At 46.7% G+C, this 18,661-nt stretch overlaps 1 protein-coding gene across 1 annotated transcript in view; it reads right to left on the bottom strand.

Moving 5' to 3' along the window:
• Window positions 1-18,661, bottom strand: part of COG5 (component of oligomeric golgi complex 5) — a 1,436,183-nt gene that overhangs the window by 78,424 nt on the left and 1,339,098 nt on the right. Inside the window, exon 19 of the mRNA XM_085654126.1 lies at window positions 9,936-10,012. Coding sequence (XP_085510252.1) covers window positions 9,936-10,012 — 77 coding nt within the window. The remainder of the gene's footprint in view (window positions 1-9,935; window positions 10,013-18,661) is intronic.

Below are 18,661 nucleotides of genomic sequence, written 5' to 3'. Positions count from 1 at the left end.
TTTGCCGGATGTGGCCCTACTGCAGGAGACACACCTTATAGGTAATACTTGCTATGCTCTTAATAGGAAAGGTTACAAATTCATAGCTCACTCGGGATTCTCCTCCGGCTCCAGGGGTGTGGGTATCCTAGTTAGAGCTTCACTACCTTTCGAGGTGGACTCCACCATTGTTGATGATAGGGGGAGGTTTGTGGCGGTGGCGGGGAGGTGGGAAGGAAGAACGTTGGTTTTGGTTTCGGTCTATGTCCCTCCTGCCCTGCAGGCCTCCACATTTGCAGATCTCGGTAGGGCCTTGTTGGACCTCCCGGAGGGTATGCTAGTGGTGGGGGGAGACTTTAATGCTGTCGGCTCTGGGTTGCTGGATAGGTACCCACCCAGGGACACCGGGGGGGCTCAGAAGTGGCTTCCAGACTTTATAGATACACTCGGCTTGGTAGACTGCTGGAGGCTCCGGCACCCCACACAAAGCCAATATACCTTCCACTCCGGGGCGCATGGTAGTCTCTCTCGGATTGATTACCTGCTCATTCTGGCTGCGCACGCCTCATTAGTGTCTGAGGCCAGGCATATGGCGCGGGGCATATCGGATCATTCGCCAGTGTGGGTCCGGCTGGATGTCGGCCGCGAGGGAGGGGGCAGGGTTGCTCCTATTAACCCCTGGTACTTTCGTGATACCAAGATGCGCAGTGCGCTGTTGAAGACAGTTTTTCACTTTTTTAAGGACAATCAGCGTTCCGTTGACTCGGCCGTGTCGTTGTGGGAAGCATTTAAGACCGTGCTGAGAGGAGAGGCCCTCTCCTTGGTAGTGGCAGCCAAGAGACGGAGAGATGGCGAGGTTATGCAGGTTGAGGAGGAGATCGCGGCGTTAGAGGTGGCCCTGGAGGGGGGAGGTTACGGCGGCCTCATTGCACGATCTGAGCTTGAAGCAAGCCGAATATAAGGACCTGGTGACGAATGCCGCCAAGACCCTCAGTAGGGAACAGCAGGGTCGCTTGTACGATGTTGGCGATAAGGCCGGGAAACTCCTAGCTTGGCTGGACAAAAAAGAACGTGTTAATAGAGTGGTGCCGGAGCTGACGAGAGAGGGGGGAGAGGTGGTTGTTGATCCCGAGGGTATAGTACAGTGTTTTTCGGATTATTTTCGTATGGTTTATGCCTCAGTTTCGGATAGGCCGACCGAGGATTCGCTTGACCTCCTGCGTGACATCGCTCTGCCCTGCCTTTCTGACGTAGATAGAGATGACCTCGAAGGAGACATAACGGTTGATGAGGTGGCGGGTGCCATCCGCGCGCTGAACTCGGGCAAGGCCTCGGGCCCTAATGGTTTGCCGATTGACTTGTATAAGCTGTTCCCGGATAGGGTTGCCCCTCACCTGCGCGCCATGTTTGTGGAGGCGCGGGGGGGGTGGGTCCCTTCCGTTGGACCAGCGACTGGCGACGATTGTTGTAATACACAAGGATGGTAAACCCCGAGACAAGTGTGCCTCCTATCGGCCGATATCACTCCTTAATGCTGAGCCGAAAATTCTGGCTAAAATTCTGGCGGGCCGCTTGGTCAGGGTGCTTGGAGATTTGATCCACCCGGATCAATCCGGCTTTATCCCGCACCGTAACACTGCGTTAAACCTTCGGCGTCTTCATGGAGTGATTGCCAGGGCGGGCACGCTGCGGGAACCAGCTGTTGTGGCGTCTCTTGATGCCACGATGGCTTTTGATACGGTGGAATGGGCATATCTGTGGGCTGTGCTTGCCAAGTTCGGCTTTGGCCCTGGTTTTGTGAGCTGGGTGAGGTTGCTTTATGAGGGCCCCCTTGCGAGTGTTGTGGTAAACGGGCGGGCGTCGACTCCGTTCCAGCTTGGGAGGGGCACCCGGCAGGGTTGCCCCCTGTCGCCTTTGTTGTTCGCCCTTGCCCTCGAGCCGCTGGCGGCGTGGATACGCTGGCATCCGGATATACGTGGACTTAGATGGTCGCCCGAGCACGAGGATCGTATTTCGCTCTATGCCGATGACATCCTGTTATATCTCGCCTCGCCCAAGAACTCGCTTATAGTGGTTTGTGACGTTCTGACATCTTTTGGTAGGAACTCGGGTCTCGTCATCAATTGGAGTAAATCATATTTGTATGTTCTGAGCGGCGATGATCCGCCTGTCCCGCGAACTTGCTCGATCCGGATCGCCCAGCAGGGCTTCGTGTACCTGGGGATTTTTATCTCCACTGATTCCACTCTGCGGTATGAGAGGAACCTGCTCCCCCCGCTGGCGCGTTTGCAGCGGGATGTTGCGGGCTGGCGGAGGCTGCCGCTCTCCCTCGTCGGGCGCGCCGCCTTGTTTAAAATGATGTCTCTCCCCCGGTTCCTCTACGCCCTGCAGAATACCCTCGATTGGGTACCGGCCAGTTACTTTCGGGAGGTCGAAAGCCTCCAACGATCGTTGTTGTGGGATGGACGGCCGCGCATAGCGATTGCTAAGTTGACGCTTCCGTGGTACGACGGGGGTATTGCGCTTCCGGACATTCGACGCTACTATTGGGCCACCCAGTTGAGCGCGATTAATCATGGTTTCTATGGTCCGGCTCTAAGCCCCGGCTACGCCATGGACCGATGGTTGCTGCGCGGCGGTAACTACCATAGAGCGTTGTACTCGCGGGCGCTGGACTCGTCCCTCACGGGGCCCACTGGGGTGGCGGTGCGCGTGTGGAAGTTGGCGACTGACTCGCTGGGCTGGAAGGATAGGCTCACCCTTGCTACCCCGTTGTTTGAATCCGAAAAATTGGGGAGGCTTTGGCATACGAAAGGCTTTGATAAATGGGACTTGATCGGTATCTCCAGGGTTGGAGACTTGCTGATTAAGGGGAGGGTGAAGTCCTTTGAAGAGTTGCAGAAGGAGTATGAGTTGGGGAAATCCGAGTTCTTCCGCTATGTTCAGGTGCGTCATGCCCTGCGGTCAGTCCTCGTAGAGGGTGAGAAGGTGCCTGAGTCCTCTCCATTGGAGGACCGGATCCTCGATGGCCATATGCCAGAGAGCACGATTTTTCTCATATATAAGAAATTGATTAATGTTCGGGCGGACCTGCTATTGGGGCTGAGGGACCAGTGGACTAGGGACGGACTTGAGCTGGATGATGAGGACTGGCAGTCTGCGGTTTCCTCTCCTAAGGAGGTCGCGATCCCATCGCGCCTGAGGCTGGTGCAGCTCAAAATACTCCACAGAGTCTATGTTACGGGGCCACGGCTGATTCATATGGGATTTTCTGAGGAGGGCTTATGTAGGAGGGGCTGTGGTATGGTGGGTACCTTCATGCATATCATTTGGGAATGTAGCGTCATCATGGAATTTTGGAGGAGAGTCCATGCGGTGATGGGGGAGGTGACGGGCATTGCTATGCAGCCGGAGGCGCGGTGCTGTCTCCTGAATGTTTGGGGGCCTACCGATCACGATGAGGCACAGACCCTGTGGGTGACTCTGGGTAACATGGTGGCTAAGCGAGACATCGCGCACCTGTGGGGCTCTGCGGGACCCCCCACATTGACTGCGTGGAAAGAAAATATGGACTGGAGTATGCTAAGGGAAAAGACAGTATATTGCGCTAGAGGGCGCCCTCGGAAGTGGCATGCCATTTGGGGGCGGTGGAACCAGTATAGGGGGGGCATATGTCTTGCCCCTGATTTGGATCCCCCTGATGAACAGCTCTCTCCCTAACATTCTTTCCAGCTTTGTATATATATCTGACTGTTAGTTGATTTCTTGGGCCTCTGCTTTTCCCCCTTTTTCCTTTTATCACAGTACTGTGACTGTTAGACGAGGGGGGTCCGCTCTCCCCTGAGGGGCAATCACCAGTGGTATTTAGTGTTTTTCGCCTTGCTGGGGTTTTGTGTGAGTTTGTGTTTATTTAAAACAGAACCTTTCTTGCTTCTCCTTTTATGCACTGTGGACGTTTCTTTGTTCTGCTCTCTTAAAGCTGCCGAACCTCCGGGTTGTCGGCTGAATAGCTGTGTCCATGTTTTTGAAGAATAAAGGTTTTCAAAAAAAAAAAATACCTAAATAGGGATATGTTTTTGTAGACTCCACCTTTATATTATCAATGTAAGTATCCTTCTGTTTGCTTCCACCTGTCCCACAGCTCATTATAAAGGTGTTGCTGATATTTATTTTTAAGTCTAAATTTACCATGAATTTATGATAGGAGTTAAGGGCATGTTATAATCCTATCGCAGTCCGAGCCATGATTACGGCGTCGTCTGCGTAGAGTAGGGTGTTTCTCATTAAAGGGCAACAGGGGTTCGGAAGTGGAAGCCCCAGGATGAAGCACCTCAGTCAGGAGATTAGTCCTGACCTGCACCGAGGGCAGCTTCAGGCCGAGGACCTCTGCTGCCCTCTTTACCACAATGGCATAGGACGCCCCTTCCTCCGTAGCCACCACAGGAGGAGAGAGCATGCCAGTATCTGGGGAAGTAACCAGACCATTGGCCTCCCCATGATCCCCATACCAGTACAGATTCTCTTCAGAGACTTCCTGGGTTTCAAGAGGGTCTCCAGACCTCTCCCATTCCTCTGCTAAGCCTAGCACATCTTCAAAGTGCTCAGGCGACAACATAGAACCTCTGGGTTCTGTCGATGTCGGAATTGGCGTTGATCAATGCCGTTCCGGCTCCATGTCATCGGGAATGAGGAAGGTGCTTGCGCCACCGACTGGCATCAGCTACGTTGTAGGCACCAACATCGGGGAAGGTCGCGTTGTTACGACTGGCGTCTCACCCTATCCGGATCACTAAGGCCTCACCAGTGTCGTGGCTGGAGCAGACAGCGTCAAACCCAATGGGTCCCCTTCCGACCCCGCGGGGCCCAAAGGGTCGCTGCCGGGGTAGTTCCGTTCAAGGATGCGGCGCATGGGCCTCGTAAAACTCTTTCATTTGAGCGGAAGTCGCTCCGGCTCACGGAAAAGGAGGGAGGCGCAAAGTTGACTCTGGCTCCGCATAACTGGGCCTAGAGCGTCGGTGCTCCTTACATCTCTTGACAACGGATTCCAGTTGAGGTGAAGAAGATGTCCGCTTGGACTTTTTCTTGTGCCTCTTCCCGAGTATCTTGAGGACCTCGAATGGGAGGAAGAGGATTTAGGGCTCCGGGAGCGGTCCCACAACCTCTTCTTCGAACAGGAAAGCAATCTCCTCGGAGTCTCGCTTGACTGTGTCGACTGCCGGCCGGGAGTAACAGCATGGTTCGCTCCCTCGGGGTCTTCGGAACCATCGCCCGACAGTCCGAACACAACTTCATTTTGTGGTTGCGCTCGAGACACTGCACTTCCACCATGCTTAGATCCTTGGCTGTTTAAAGACAAACAAACTAGAGACAAACTGAGGGAAAGGACGCAGCAATACTATCAGGACAATGTTGTTCCGTAGACTCTGCATGCATACTATGGGAAGCATACAAGACCATGATTAGAGGACATGTACAGGCTATCACCGGGGTTAAGAGGAAAGAGCAAAGGCTCCAATACATTACCTTAGAAGCCGAACTGGTTGACCTCTAGACACTAAAGGTAAGAGTGAGTGAGATACCTGCCCATGTTAAAAACCAAATTCACTTTTAACAGAAGGAATTGAAAGATAAAATGGAGAGGACGGCCCGAGTGCAGGCTAGGGCGACACAACACCGTCTGTACAAAGTCGGGGATAAAGCTAGAAAATTGTTGGCCTGATTAGACAGGAGGGACAAAGCAAGAAACTGGGTGCTTGAAATAAACACCCCAGAAGGGGAGTTCTGTAACACCGAGAAGGAGATACCTGCTGCGTTTGCAACGCACTATGGGGAAAAATATCCTTCCACCTCCGTTAGAACAGGACCCGACTGTGTTGTACTCCTTCAGGACGCTATACTCCCGGTGTTGTCCTCAGAGACACGAGATGTGCTAGATGGGGACCATACAACTGAGGACATTAGGCGGGCCATCGGAACCATGCAATCAGGCAAAGCGCCCGGACTAAATGGTATCCCAGCCGAATTGTACAAAGGAATGGCAACTGAGATAGCCCTGCACATGTTAGCCATGTTCTGGGAGGCACTGGTCCGAGGTTGCCTCCCGGACGACCAACGGTTGGCTACTAGTATGGCCATTCCAAAGGAGGGGAAACCCTGACAGACCGTAACTGCTATCGCCCAATATTATTGCTAAATAGGGAGGTGAAAGTACTGGTGAAAGTCTTAGCTACAAGACTCGCTGGTATAATAACATCCATAGTACACCCTGATCAATCTGGATTTATGTCGCATAGGAGTACCCGGCTCGATTTAAGAAGATTATACATGGTCCAATATCTCGCAGCACTAAGACAAGAAGAAAATGCAGTTTTACTGTCACTGGACGCTCGCATGGTGTTCAACAATATCAAATGGAATTACTTATTTGCAGTGTTGGAGCGGTTTGGATGTGGTCCATCCAAAGTTTGGTGCCTGGGTTAGGCTACTGTACTACAATCCGATGGCAAGAGTGAAGGTAAATGGAGTAGTGTCCCCATCACTGGCCCAACATAAAGGTACTAGGCAGGGCTGCTTTCTCTCCCTTATGCTCTTCGCCTTGGCGTTGGGAGCCCTTAGCGGCATGGGTCTGAGGTGACCCGATGATATGGGGTATCCCGGGGAGTGTCGGATAGGATGAAAAAATATCTCTATATGCGGACGATATACTCCTATACACCGCGAGCCCAAAATCATCAATAGGCCATTTCCTCCAGATATTTCATCTCTTTGGAGGGTGGAGGTGTTGTTCGGGATACCAAATAAACTGGGATAAGCCCCTAATCTACGTATGTATGTGCACTAACAGTCAAAGATAAGTTCACATACCTAGGAATAACAATATCTAGAACAGATACAGAATCCCTAGAAGACAACTTAATGCCCCAATTAGATAGACTTCGAGGGGACGTCACCCATTCGAGGCAACTCTCATGTCTTTGATAGGACGGGCAACATTGTTCAAAATTATGGCGCTGCCACGATTTTTGTATGTCTTGCAAAATATGCCATGTAGGGTGCCACTGGAATTTTTTCAGAAAGTGGATAGTGAAATAAGATCGCTCTTATAGGAAGAAGGATGCCAGAGAATAGCATTACACAAACTCAAGAAGGGAGTGTTCGAGGGTGGTTTGGCAATGCCAGACATAAAGAAATACCATTGGGTATCACAATTGGTTACAATCAATGAGTGGGTATTTATGGGGCGAGATGAACTCGCCTAAAGGGTGGACCATCTACCAATGGGGATTTAGGATACCCAGCGGCATTATACCCTAAACGGGTGGGAACGCAGCTGCCACCACACACCCAACAGGTAATTCGGATATGGAGGGAGGCAACTAAATGTTTAGGTTAGGATGGAAAACTAACAGAAAATCCCACTGTGAGATAGCGACCTCCTAAGGGAGGTTGGAGGATTACAGGGGTTTCGCAAATCGGGAATGTTGGGGATAGATAGTCTGGGGGGCATGTGGAGAGGGCAAAAGATGATCGAGTTTCACTACCTACAAAAGGAATACGAAAGGCCCGATTCCAAACGCTACAGACATATTCAATTAAAGCATGCAATGCAACGTCATGTACCAGAGGATGAACCCAGCAGAATACACACCACTAGAGGACAGAATTTTATTAGATCCTATGACGTCCAAAGCAACCTCTCATATATATTTTTTTTTAAATGAATAATACCCCAGACCCATTCGTGTCTCTTCGAGCATCATGAGAGTCTGACCTAAGTTCAATGGAGGAAGACGACTGGGCAGAGGTGATACAGAGCCCTAGAGAGGTGGCAATAAGAGCGAGATTCCGCTCATACAACTACGCATATTACATACATCCTATACATCTAGAGCACTTTTATATCGAATGAACCGCAGTGACACTGCCATATGTACACAGGGTTGTGGGGCAGGGGGCACCTTCTACCACACGCTATGGAAAGAAATAACCCGGTTTATGGTTGAGGTAGTGGGACAAGAAGTGGCATATACTCTGTGTGACAGGAGAAGATAGATGGCCTAAATATGTAACACTTTGGCTTAAGACCTGCTGTGTAGCAGAAAAAGTGGTGTTTCAAAGCAGAGGTTGCCTTAAGAAATGGGATACAATTTGGGTTGTTGGACGAAGTATAGAGGACATTGAGGCCTGCATGAACCATTATTCATTCATAATGCATGAAGTGTTCCTTACAAAAGTCAAGAAATGGAGGAGTGCTGAGGATGACATTGAACTCATTAATGCAATACCGTATTATAAATGTAATGAGAGTGAATGCCATCCCTATATATGTATGAAGACCATAATCTGTCATATGATATTCCAATGTATCGCCAAGTTTGTAAATAACATTTTTATTTTTTTTAAGTCCTGAGGCTATATTATGCAGGGAAAACTCAGGCTCATATTTACGTGCTAAAAACACTCTTAGCACTAAATTAAGCCTTTATAAAGCAGGCCTTAAATAGGTCTATTGTATGGATAGTTTTAAATATATGTTATGTTTGTGTTACACACTGTGTATTTTTGTCATTTATACCCTGAATAATGATCCTAGGAAATATGTAAACTAGTGCAGTAAACGTGTGAAAAATGTTCCATGATCTCTCAGTTTTAAAAAGATCATTTTTAGGTCTCGGCTCTAGACAGCGCATGGGCTGTCTCAAAATAGACATGCTGTATCTACTTTGTGGTTTTCAGCCCGCCCATAGGTTTCCCATTTGCTGGCTCCATTGTCACTCTTCTATTCTTTATCCTCTTTTGTCTATGGCATGCATGTGCTATGCTTCTTCCTGTTTTTAGCCCTCTCCGAGAGCAGGGACCAATTACTAATATACATGGACAGTGACCATTTTAGAAAACGTTTTCCGGACTACTTTGTTCTTTGGTTAACACCGCTCTTCCCGAGAGCTCATGTTTACATTTGCTCCGAATGTTTCTCTAAACAGGCCTGTATATCTTGTTCTTATCTTATCACATTGCTGTGCATTCCGGTGTTGCTTGCCCAACCACCTCCCAATTCACAGCTTGACTCGTCCCCTGAGCCCCTCCCCCATCGCTGCCTACTTTGTGCATGAGTGCTCGTGACAAAGGTTTCACAGCTTTCATTTATTATAACACATAATGGGCTATGGAAAAACTTGTCAATCAGAATACATTATTTAACAAATGGTTTAAAGAACGCGATGCCCATCTCTCAATGGCTGACATGCTCCCCGAATGCACCTTCATTTACTTTGCAGAAATAGTGTCTGTGGAGGAAGCGCACCACATACAGAAAGCTATGCATCAAAATCACTAACATTCAGAAGCGTGTGGACTGATCTCTTTTCTAGGCGTTTTGAAATATGCAAAACAGTAAACATAGAGAATGCTGATGGATTTCAGATGGCGGGATGCACACAGGATTAGTGCTCGGTCACGAACATGCGACTCGTGTGACCTGTGCTATGCATGGTTTACAACAAACTCTTCCGGTGCTAGGGATGTTCTTGCAGCGGGTGCACTAGAATGATTCCTGCAACACAAAAGTGAACAACTCCATGTCTACCATAATAACTGGGTGATACACATGGAAGAAATTCTTCAAGGAAGGGTTGAGAAAACAACTAGAGTGTGGAATTTATACCAATAACACTGAAAACGCTACGCACAGTGGTAACATAATGGCCAGCACCAGATATGGGACCGTTCTTCGGCTGAGAACCTGTATAGAAATAAAACCAGCCCCTGCACCATACACAAATGCAGTTACAGTGCCAACGCCTACACTTCTCGGATTGTCAAGACCGATTTGCTTTGCCAATGCTTGTTAAAATCTGCAAGATTATAAGGGTCTGGGGTGTCAAAATTCATAAAGATAGCATTAATCCACAAGGTTTAACTTCAGAACTATGTTATAAATGGGAAATGGAGCTCACCTGAATGACCTTAGCAGCCTGTAAGGTTTCCCTAGATCAGATACACGCCTGCAGAGAGGAGCCACTGCTAGTTCCATCTGAAAAACATAAATCATTTACATTGAAGTTCAAATATTGTAGGACAAAGAAAAGCTTAACATGGTTAATTATCAATTATGAAAAATTTTGCAAATGCAAGGCCATTTAAATGTTAAATTCAAATTTCACCTGAAACATTTCTGCACTACAATAACTAGAAATATAGGCCTCTATACAGAGAAAAATGATCTGAGATGTGTTTAACTAGCAACATCCAGGGCCAGTGATGGAAATGGAGAGTAGAACATTCACAACATCAAACAAATAATTACGAGCACAAAAAAAAGGCACCAAGAAAGACGGTAGCGGCGACTCCAATTGTGTGCTGGGAGACCTGTAGAAAACATGAGGGCGACACTCATTCAGCCTCTTAATGCCCACTGTGTGGCTGAACCTGGAGAATGAAGCTTAATCGAGCTCAGGCGTGTGCACCCAGTATCCAACAGACATGTGGTGTTAGAGCAATACACCAGATCACAGGAGGGGATTGGGTTAGACAGGATACGTCATAACATAAAACTCATTTCACTATCCTGACCTTGAATGCTTGGCAACTTGATGTCACAGTTAAAAGGCAACTCAAGTTTCTATCTACAGTCTAATATCACTTGGTCAGACCAGCCCTGTCTGGTGGGTGTTAAACCAGAATATGATACACCCTGGAGAGTCAGGGGGACGGACAGAAGTGCAACGTAACTGCAGAAACCAAGTTGCAGCCAAGCAATAGATCATAGTCAATATCACTAGATTAGTTTGCAAGATGATTTGTCCCAATGTTGCGAACTGAACAACTGAGTTAGGCCTTTCTGACGAGAGAGGCAAAAGGGGAAATTGTGCATCCTATTGAGACCAGTTAAAAACAAATCCTATAGCATGTGAAGAAGAGGTTATCAATTTCACCAATATTTAGGTTACCAGAGTGGGGAACGAATCACGGGAAATGCTGACTCATTCTTCCATCTTCTCAGTAAATTGAGTACCATAAGTGGGTAATAGTACCAACTGTTATATCCAGCACTTAGAAATGGGACAACAGTAGTATGAGGTGCTATACCCAAAACATATTCTTAATAAAACATGTAGGAGTAGGTGATGAATGCATAAGTTCAAAATGGGACAACATGCTCCCCAATAGTAACAAGACCACCTAAGGTCAATTGGCTCAAAGAGTACCTTGTGTTTGAACATCAGTCCCCCTAAGCCTAGGAATATGCTGGGAAAACCAGGAAAGCACGGTCTGCTGCGCCTCGCATGGAGCGCGGCCACTCACTTTGGACAGCACAGACTTGTAGGTTCATTAGGCAGATTTTTTGGTTACCGTTTGCACTTGGCATTTTAACTTGTCTCGATTGCTGCAAAATCTGTATTAAATTTGATGCATAACCACTGTTGCATTTTAATTTATTTTACATTTCCTTTGATCGTCATTTCATCTTTTTCTTAGTCGAATGTCTAGGAATTTTGTCATTGTAATCCTGGCTCCCTGCACAGCGTTGCCCCTGATGGCATACATCATCTCTAATAAATGCCACTCCACCTAGCCATACAGTGTATCGCATTGATCGTTATGACAGAATGCATGGAGGGGAATGCGCCATCTTCGCCAAAACAGATCTATTTGTCTGCTACCCTCCCCTTCTTTGAGTGACTCAAAGTAATAGTTTTAAATAGTTCACACAATGCTCATGTAACATTTTCTTGCACGCGGATTTATTATCCTCCAAGTAATGCTAATATTTTCTAGAAGGATTTTAAACAAATTACTACCTATTATTATTATCAGTACCTATTATCATAGGCAACTTCAATGGGCATTTCAAAACTCTATTAGATCCTACTGTCTCCTTTCTCATAGACATTTTAGACTCTTTGATTTGTCTCAGCCTTCTTATTCTGCTACCCAATGCTGAAGGTCATAGTTTGGACTTGAGTATTGCCCAGGAAGAGGCTTTCTCTGTCTACTATCATTCTTTTAATTGGTCTGATAACTCTCCCATTGATTCAGTATTGTCTGTGAAACATAACTAGTGGCACACAAGTCAAGGTACAAACCCTCTAGAGGCAGGGCAGAAATTTCTTCAGCTAGATTTGGACCTATCGCTGAATCCGCTCAAGTCTCTCCAGCTAGATGATTCCTCAGAGAAATATTCACTATCCTGTGACTCTATTGTTGCCGGCTTAGACTCACTTTTCAATGAGGCTGGTAAAAGGAAAACATAAAATTTCCACTTAGTTTTAAGACATTTTCTGCACACTGAAACAGCATCCTAAGTGTGTAGAAAAGCTTTGGAAGCGCAAGTACAGTCCCACAGAAGGACGACTAAAAACGTAGTCTATCCAATTATAAATTGGTCATAAAAGAGGCATGTCGATGCAATTACTCACTAAGGATTTCTACTGCTGAAAATAAACAGAAAGAGATTTTCAAGATTATGAATGAATTAACATCTAACAATGAGGAGCGTAATCCAAAATTCTTCCATAAAATATATGTGATGAGATTGACCCTTTTTGAATTTCGACAACGTAAATAATCTGGGGCGTCCTTGCTAATGAATCACACCGTCCCATTACTTCTTTCTTTCCAAATACTTTGCCCTGTAAGGTTGAGTTTCAGCTTCTTGATCAGATTATACTTCTGCAGATATTAAAGCGGTTCAAATCTGGATCATCTTTAGACCCAATTCTGAGATGATTTCTTTCCATTCTTAAATACATTATGGTTTCCTCCCTCTTAGAAATCTTGAACTCCTACATGGCATCTGGATCACTGGCATTTCCCATTTGAAGAAACCTGAACTGGACCTCTTAAATTCTTCTAATGATCAGCTCATCACTTTGCTCCCCAGCAGTAGGTAAAATCCTAAAATCACATGTAGCTAGATAGTTATGCTCCTTCATAGAATCCAGTGAGTGAGATTCCACTTGATACCCAAGCGGGCTTTCGTCCTAATTGCAGCAAAGAGTTTTTTATTTTTTTTAGCAGTCTTAGATGATCTTTGTATGGCCATAGATGTCTACAGTGTCAATGCCCTGATTTAATTAGATCTTTTCAAGGCATTTGGCAGTGTCAACCATAAACTTCTAAAACACCACAAGGAAGCAGACATGCACAGCAGTGTGCTGGAATAGTTTATTTCCTTTTTCTCTGCAGATTGCTTTGGGCCCTTTCCTTTCTTCAGTTATTATAGTCAAAAGCGGTGTCCCCCCCCACGGTTCCAGACCCACTCACTACCTGTTTAATCTGTGTGTTGGTTGTTGCGTCTCTCATCAGATTCTAATAAGACCACTAACGACTCGTCGCTCAAATCCTACCTATCTGCCCTCAGAAAATGGATGAGAGACCACTGGCTTAAGCTGAACCCCCACAAAAAACAGATACTGATTGCCAGGGGAAGGCAGAACATACTTCTTCCTGATTTGCGGCTGACACACGTATCTGTCCCCCTCCTGTGGGCTCAGTAAAATGTCTTGGAGTTAAATTGGACTTTTCTGTCCATATGAAGTGTCAGTTGCATTGACATGCACTTTCAACGCGAGGAAACTTCATCCTATGCTATCCTTTGTGGCTGGAAAGAGCTTATATGATATCATAATGGCAATTATCGACTTGTGTTTGGATTACTGTAGTATCTATAGGGACATCAAACTCTTCACAAATTTGCAAGCTGCCGACTACTGAGAATCAGGCTACTCGCCTCATGGTGGCTCCTCCTCTGTTCAGCGGCACCACCCCAATTTTGAAATTGTTACAATGAATGCCCATACATGTTTATCACGATCAATGCAGTCTGCAATGCTCAAGCTATGGACACGTTCCACGGGTCTTTGCTAATTGCATATACAGATATCATCCAAACGGAACACTTTGATCTGAAAACCTCAGTATTTTACATGCTCTTTCGTCTTGGTGGTTGTGCCTTTTCTGGCATGGCCCAGTCTCTGGAATATGTTACGTGTCACTCAGAACGACTTCCTCTCTTTCACTGTTCAGAAAAGCCTCAAATAACTCACTTTTTTTCTTAACATCCTCCATGATATACTTGTTATAATTCCAGTCTCAAATCTGCTTATGTCCTGAGACTAGCGCCTGGAGTCTTTGGGTGATGGTGTGCTTTGGAAGAACTATGAACAAGGGATAAACTTCATGACCCCACTGTGCACTACTTCGTAGGTGGTGCACAAACTGTCCCTTTCAAGGGCCCATTTACCCAGGCACGCACAGTTGTAACGCAGCAAAAATAAAGTTGCAAATACATTCTCACGTTTGCATGGGGCCACACACCACTAAGAATGAGGGAATGCCCCCTCAGGATTGCACGGTGCAAAAAGTGTGCCTATGCAATCCATATTACAGAAGGAGACACTCAAGTGCCTGCAGTTCTTTCTGTAGTACCAAAGTGCCCCAGGGAGCAAAAAGTAGACAAACACTACTGCATCACCAAGGCGCTTACGTAATACTGTCCTAAGTGTCACAAATGCACAAGAGACACAGGCTCTGAGCTTGCGCATATACTGAGGTGAGTAGGAAAAGGGACAAAGTGTCTGAGTACCACAAAACCTTGACAAACCAGCCACAAAGAAACTTAAAATAACAATACCATGGTGGAGACGAGGATTCTCCTCCAGAGACATGAAGCTGTTAACCATATGGGGATTCTATAAAGAAAAAGGACCAAATGCACATGGTCTTTTATTGGAAGCTTCCATGGGACTTAAGCATAGCAAATCGCTCAACAACGTGCCCTGCTGTAGACAAAAATAACAAAAGGCTAGACCCTAGGAATCCTGGCAACAGATTACAGTTCCACCCATGCCATCAAGGGGTTTCCAATGCAGAACAGGACCTTCCACCTCATTAGTGCATTACAGTGCCTGGGGCAGACAATGAACTCACCACACCTCTTAAAACAAGCTACATCTACTCGTAAGAGGAGAACTGTACAACCATAAAGGGAACCTCAGAGAACTCTTATCCTCTCAAATCCATAGGGTCATATTAGAGTATGTACCCCCTAGGTGAAGCAAATTTCAACTGCATCCCTAGAGCCCACTGGCAGTAGAGGAGGAGTCACAGACATTTTAAAGAATCCTTCTGTAATATGAATGTTCTGCACTAGTCCATTTCCAATGAGGAATTTCCTAATTTGCATGGAAGCATGACCTCACATGCTAATAAGAAAATGTCTTTGCGACTGCACCCGTCCCGTGTTACACATGCCGACACATGACCGAGCTCGCCACTCGGAGCTGCTGTGATTTCAACGAGTCGTGCAACGCCTGTTGAGCTGAAAGGGTGTTAGCCCTCCCCGTCGTGTGTCTTAGTCCTTCCCGTCGTGTGTCTTAGCCCGGGCTATTCAAATTCAGCTTCAAGGACACACATTTCTTCATCTGCTTTGGGCTCGGCTTGGCAGGGGCAGGCGCAGCAAACTCAACATCATCCATGTATTCTTCAAAATACCAATGACTGTTTAAGGAGGCTTTGTGTTTATTCTACTATTTCACAAGCACCCCACAGTGCACCCTCTGCCTATTCCGTCCATTTGTAGGGTGAGTTAGACTGTCTGGAGACAGAAAATCCTGCATTTCAAATGGCTCACCCCTCACTCTCGCCGATCACCCAGTACTCAAACGGGCAAGGATTTAGGCCACTCACCCTGCACCCACACAGGCCCTCGCGCTCATCAGTCACTCATACAGCTCACCCTTAACTCACATACGTCACCCTGCACTTAGGGGGGGCATTACTCAGACCACTCAGTGCACTCACATAAACACACTGCTCATATACCCCTCATCCTGCACATGGCATTTCCACTTGTCTGTCACTCACATAGATCACCCTGCACTTACACAGGTGCAATCGTCTGCCTTAACTCACAGAGACAAATAGATCACCATGCACTCACAGCCTCCCAAGGAATAAGCTAGAGGACCTATGGGGCCCACAGGAGTACCAGATGGGACTATGACCCTATTAAAAATACTGATCGTATTCAGGTAATGAATGGAATCCATACCCAGAGTTGGAAAAGCTGGGTACACTTGATCCTGTTGGGGTCTAGGTACTGGATCTGAAGTGGGAGTCATTTCTGGCACCCCAGGTGCTGGAGTCAGAAGAGGCACTGGTATCAAAGGCAATGCCGGTTGTGGCACCAGACATGGAGCCGGCGTGACCTCCAGGCATCTAACCTCCAAGTTTGGTTGTGGGGACACTAACCTCAGTGGCTTATCCTTTGATGATCGATGTTGCAACTCATGACATCTTATGTTTTCTTTTTTACGACTTCCAAGAATGAGGCAACGGCAATCTGGATCTCGGTCGACATTGACATCAACCTCTCTTCTCATCCCCGGCCGTGGACATGAACAGTTTGGCTTCTCTCTTCTTCAGGGCCTTAGGATTGATCTCTGACAGCAGGAACAGGCACCAACATTGTGGTCTGATCATAAACACCAAAGGCAGATGTCATATGAGTCAGTAATAGACATCTGACCGTCACAGTCTTTGCAAGGCTTAAAAACAGACTTTCTTGGTGGTGACATTCTGATGAAAACTGCACCTTTTAAAAAGAAAATGTTGAAAATAACAATTCGCCGTGGGGGTTTGAAAAACCGTTGTGTGTCATATATGCAGAAAAGAGGGTACTGAGGTCAGCAGGTTGACAGGGTGCTGTACGACTCCAGTGAAGTCTCGCACTACTGAGCCGTGTTGAAGCGGACACCCCTATAGCAATGGAAGAGCTATCGAAGGGTTTGCATTCCAAACTGGCGCAAGGGATATTCAAAAGGCGAGGAATCCGCAGGTAGATGTAACCCTCAGATTGAATAATGGCGCATGGGATATTCAAAAGGCGAGGAATCCGCAGGTAGGTGTAACCCTCAGATTTAATAATCATTAAGTTGCTTCGCACATATAAATATAAGTGTAGGAAAGATTGCAGAGTGCTCCTATACTCTACCCAGCTGTCTCATTTTCCTCTGGACAACTGCTATCATACCTGCTTGTGGCATAGCCACACTCCATAAGTCATCACCATTCTTGCTCAACAGGGTGGCATTTAAAATTTAGCATGGCAGCCCCAAATACACTGCTCTTCTTTGAAGAACACCAGGAACATGACAAACGAAGCACAAGCCAATACAATGAGACAATAAGGAGTACCACATAAATTAAATACCACAGCACTGCAAACAAGCAAGATTAACAACAGCCAAACATGTAGGGACTTTGCGCAAACTGGAGGAATCATGGGCATGACATTTGAGAATTTCTTATATAAATTGAGAAGTAATAACAGATGTAAGCAGTCCACCAAATTGTGCATCATCCACGTGCATCTATGCAATCAAACTGTAAGGTTCAGTATGTAGAATCCATGTGAATCTGTAACACTGCTACTTTTGGCAGAGAAAGACTTCTACATTTGGAGTCAATCTGGCTAGCCAAAGTAGACTACCGCCATAAAGGGATTAGATGGAGGCTAGAAGTTTCCATGTGTTTGTCATAGACAACAACCATCCTGAGGTCAGGTATATGCAAGCTGCTTTACACATCACAGAAGCAGAAGGAAAAAGGTGGTTTCACTATGGTTAAGTGCCAGAACACTTTAGCCTTTGTAGAGCCCAATGTTAGTTCACCATAAGGATCAGGCCTGGTCTGTGGATACCCTGCGTAGTCCAGTAGCCTCAACATTTCGAATGAGGCAACTGTGGACCGGGTGATCTTACCATTAGTGAAATGTGTCGAATTGGACCCACATTCCTAAGGAGTACACACTGATCCCCATCCAGAGGAGCAACCACTGCTCCATTTTTAGCCCTTGAGAAATATGAAAAGGTACGAAGGAACCCAATAGAGAAGTGGGTATGTTTTAGTTCATACAATGTCATAGAATGTGTACTTTTAATGGAACCCTACTTTCGACTATAGAACGGGAAATAGAAAAAGACAGTTGTTGTCGGAGTGAGGAGGCAGGCGGCCCGTACTCATACATCTTAAACACCTCTTATATAGACAAACCTAGAAAAATTGTTCATCTCTCTGGCAGCGACCGGGCACTTTAGCAACTGCAATGTACCTTGCATGAGGCAGACTGATCCTGGGATAAGCCTGATAGAATGCCATGATTCCTTGGCAGTGTGGTTAGATTTGATACAGTGGGTCAGAAGAAGACACTCCATGTAAGGATCCAAAATGGAAACAAAGTAGATTGAAATTCCTGATGTACTAGCGTGTCACAGTGGTGATCATCGGCAAGTGTTGCAATTCAAGTGTGAAGCATTTGCAATTGTGTGGCATCATCCCAGTAAAGTGAGACATGGTCTTGAGGCATAAGCTATAGACGTGGCCTGTCCTGAAGGGCGGAGTGACCCCCTCCCCCACCTTTTTGCAAACATGGTCAGGTCAGGTAGCCAGGCGCTATACCTGCGCTAAATGGGCAAGCACCTGGCTGCCCGAGCTGAACTTTGCTGAGGATTTCACCCCCCTGTGGGCATGACCTCCTCAGCTGCCAAAACACTTGGAGGTCCTCCCCCTCATGACGAGGGGGCACATCTGCTCCGGAAATTACTGCTGATCCTTTCTTGCACCTGCGATGATTGTTTATTCAATGTCTCATCAGAGATCGATTCCTTACCTGTTTCAC

The sequence above is a fragment of the Triturus cristatus genome, chromosome 4_1 (assembly GCF_964204655.1).
Source record: "Triturus cristatus chromosome 4_1, aTriCri1.1, whole genome shotgun sequence".
Classification (NCBI taxonomy): domain Eukaryota; kingdom Metazoa; phylum Chordata; class Amphibia; order Caudata; family Salamandridae; genus Triturus; species Triturus cristatus.
The sequence above is the reverse complement of the archived record's forward strand: the minus strand, read 5'-3'. Positions and strand labels throughout refer to the sequence as shown.